Source organism: Gymnoscopelus microlampas (genome assembly GCF_963454915.1).
Source record: "Gymnoscopelus microlampas genome assembly, contig: SCAFFOLD_67, whole genome shotgun sequence".
In the NCBI taxonomy this organism is placed as follows: domain Eukaryota; kingdom Metazoa; phylum Chordata; class Actinopteri; order Myctophiformes; family Myctophidae; genus Gymnoscopelus; species Gymnoscopelus microlampas.
The window spans coordinates 64,554-67,500 of NW_028155621.1; the positions used below are offsets into that span (position 1 = coordinate 64,554).

The 2,947-nt window shown below is 41.7% G+C and overlaps 1 protein-coding gene across 4 annotated transcripts in view; it reads left to right on the forward strand.

Annotated features, from left to right (window-relative positions):
• Positions 1 to 451: 451 nt before the first annotated feature.
• Positions 452 to 2,947, forward strand: part of gata3 (GATA binding protein 3) — a 15,044-nt gene continuing 12,548 nt past the window's right edge. The window contains exons 1-2 of one of the 4 annotated variants that reach the window (XM_084086273.1): positions 452 to 1,406; positions 2,768 to 2,947. The exon at positions 2,768 to 2,947 is cut by the window's right edge and continues 354 nt beyond it. In XM_084086273.1, coding sequence (XP_083942399.1) covers positions 1,172 to 1,406; positions 2,768 to 2,947 — 415 coding nt within the window. In that variant the 5' untranslated portion in view covers positions 452 to 1,171. The remainder of the gene's footprint in view (positions 1,407 to 2,767) is intronic. The other 3 variants (XM_084086274.1, XM_084086272.1, XM_084086271.1) reach the window with 3 other exon arrangements.

Sequence of the window (2,947 nt, forward strand, 5' to 3'; positions counted from 1 at the left end):
TATGAATTGTTTAAATGTAATTTGTTGTGAGTGCAATGCATGCTACACTTTGCATCATTTTGTTTTGTCTGTCATATTTCATGTATGACTTGTTTTAAATTAATAATTAGGCAAAGTATTTATAATATTGGCGTAAAGAACTTTTGTATTAGAATCTTCTGCATAAATAGGCTATACTCCTAGAGCCGTTATGCACTTTGCAACCCAGTAGCCTACATGTATTCAGCACATGATCTTTGTATGATGTCAATAGCCTATACATATTTTATGGTAATATTCTTGCAGGGTCACTTCAAAATATTTTACAGCAGCTCTTGCTACATTCTGCTCTTCTGGCCCACGTTATTCAATTAGCACAGGCCCCTCCCCTATACTGATGACACTGACAGACCCTCCTTAAGTTGCGTCGCGCCACAGCTGTCTGCAAGCATTGAGCTGCCTGGCGCCATCCTGAAAGAATGCCTTCACTGTAAAAAAAAAAAAAAAAAAAAAAAGGAAAGAAAGAAAAAAAAGGTAGAGTTAGAGCGAGTGCGCAAGAGCGACACAGGCGGACGGAGAGAGAGCGAGAGAGAGATCCAGAGAGAGAGAGAGAGAGAGAGAGAGAGAGAGAGAGAGAGAGAGAGAGAGGAGCTGAGTAAATGGAGAGGGCTGCCACTGCGCACAAACACAGATTTGATCACAGAGTTTTAACTTGGTGCTAGTCAGTGTGCTCTAAGCCATCTACTGCAAACATAGATACCTCAACAACTTGTTGAGTCGGCTTAATCATCCAAATTGCGAGAGGAAGAAGTTCGGGAACTCCCCGTGGGACTGGATACGAATTTGGAACTATTTATGACAACATATCTGTTACATTTTGTAATGTAGGGTATGTTTCGTGCTTAAATGTCTCGTTCAACTATTTTTGCCGGGCTGATTCTCGTGAATTTGAATTCCTGCCCACCTGTTAGTCGTGCTTTTGAACACTTTTTCTTTTAGAATATCCATCTGCAACCGGCAAATAAAACAACACATTTGCTCTCTTTGCTTCCAGGTGTTCGAAAGCCAACGACAAGCGGAACCAGTGGATTTACCTATAAATAAAAAGGATTTTGGACAGATTGTTTCCTCTTGAACTTGAACGGTGTATCGGTTTTGCTCCGGCGTGCATGAACACTTTGCTGAAAAAGCAATGGAAGTAAGCGCGGATCAGCCCCGGTGGATGAGCCATCACCCCGCGGTGCTGAACGAGCAGCATCCCGGCTCGCACCACCCGGGCCTGGGCCACTCGTACATGGACCCTTCGCAGTATGCCCTCAATGACGAAGTGGATGTACTGTTTAATATCGATGGACAGGGGAACCACGTCTCTCCGTACTATGGGAACTCAGTCCGAGCCGTCCAGAGGTACCCACCTCCTCCACACAGTAAGTCTTTATTTGATGTTTTTATTTTAGACATGGATGCCCTTTTTTGGTCTGTGGAAACATTTATGTTCTGTGATGTTTTGAGTTATTTGACGAGCAAAAATGAGGTTTCGATATTACGGCCTTTAGACGTCTTTGTCCCTAAAATATGTGTTAAAGAGAGTTGTGAAACCATGCAGTGCAGACTAGCCTACGTGTGTGGCTTACCTCTTTGGTTTCTTTCAAGTAGATATTTGTTGTATCATCAATTAACACTGTCTGATGTAGGCCTGTCGCAGCGAGCAATAATCAGACAGTGACAAGTGAATAATTCCTTTATAATCTTTCAGTTTTATTTATAGCCTTTAAAAATATATATATTTCAATATATATTATAACATTTAGTTCCGAATAAATGTATTTGTTGGCAAATAAGTTGCAACCGTTGAACAACATTATTTTCGAGAGTGTTGTCAACACGTTCAGGCCTGCATTTCTGACCGCATGCAAATGTTTATTATAATTAGGCCTACATGCCATCCATGGGCATAAACACTGTGTATTTGTGGAGTAATATTTCTCCAATGTAATGTTGGTAGTCTGTCTCTGACTTCCTGACTAGACGATCACAACTCGCTTACTCAATGTGAGGCTTTCGATGGGGTTTAAAGCATAAAGTCAGTGCATTTAAAATCCCCTTTCTCTATACATTTTTAATGGAAAATATGATCTGTTATAATAAGCACTGTGGCTGTGCGTTCCTTCAATCACACTGATGTGTTCTATCTATAGGGTATTCTTTATGTTAGGCATTTATAAAAGGGCAATAGAAAATAAAATAAAAATCAGACCTATAACTCATGAAGTGTAAAAAAAATAGACCCATATTTTACTGCGAATATACAAAACAGTCAATTGTGGTTAAAGAGAAGCATGGCGCGAAAGCTTTATATCACTCACTCGAAAATGTGTCAACTAAAAAAATGCTAAAAATATCTACCGTAACCGTGTCCTTACAGGCCTGAAACGAAGTCACCATTAAAGGGATAGTTCACCCCCAAAATGACTTTTTTTCCGATTGATTACTCACCCCAATCAATCAATTGGGGTGAGTAAATTGATTGATTCAATCAATTTGTTTTTTTTATCGCATTCCTAAGCCAATAATTTGATGACCGGCGGAGTCTCCGGTAGGAATGCGACAAAAAGAAATCTCCATGAATTCAAGGCTTCATGCGGGTGTGTAATTAATAGAAAATAAGTCATTTTTATGGGTGAACTATCCCTTTAACCCGCCGTGGCTCTGTGCATGGTGGAATAATAACTTAATGGAGAGAATAAGACCGTGTTGTCATGTCTTCTATGTTTATGTTGCGACACAGGTAGCCAGGTGTGTCGTCCCTCGCTGCTCCACAGCTCTCTGCCATGGCTCGAGGGCAGCAAAGGCATCGCCTCGCACCACAGCACTTCTCCCTGGAACCTCAGCCCTTTCCCCAAGAACCCGCTGCACCACGGCTCCCCGGCCAGCCTGTCCGTCTACCCGCCGGCCTCGTCCTCCTCCC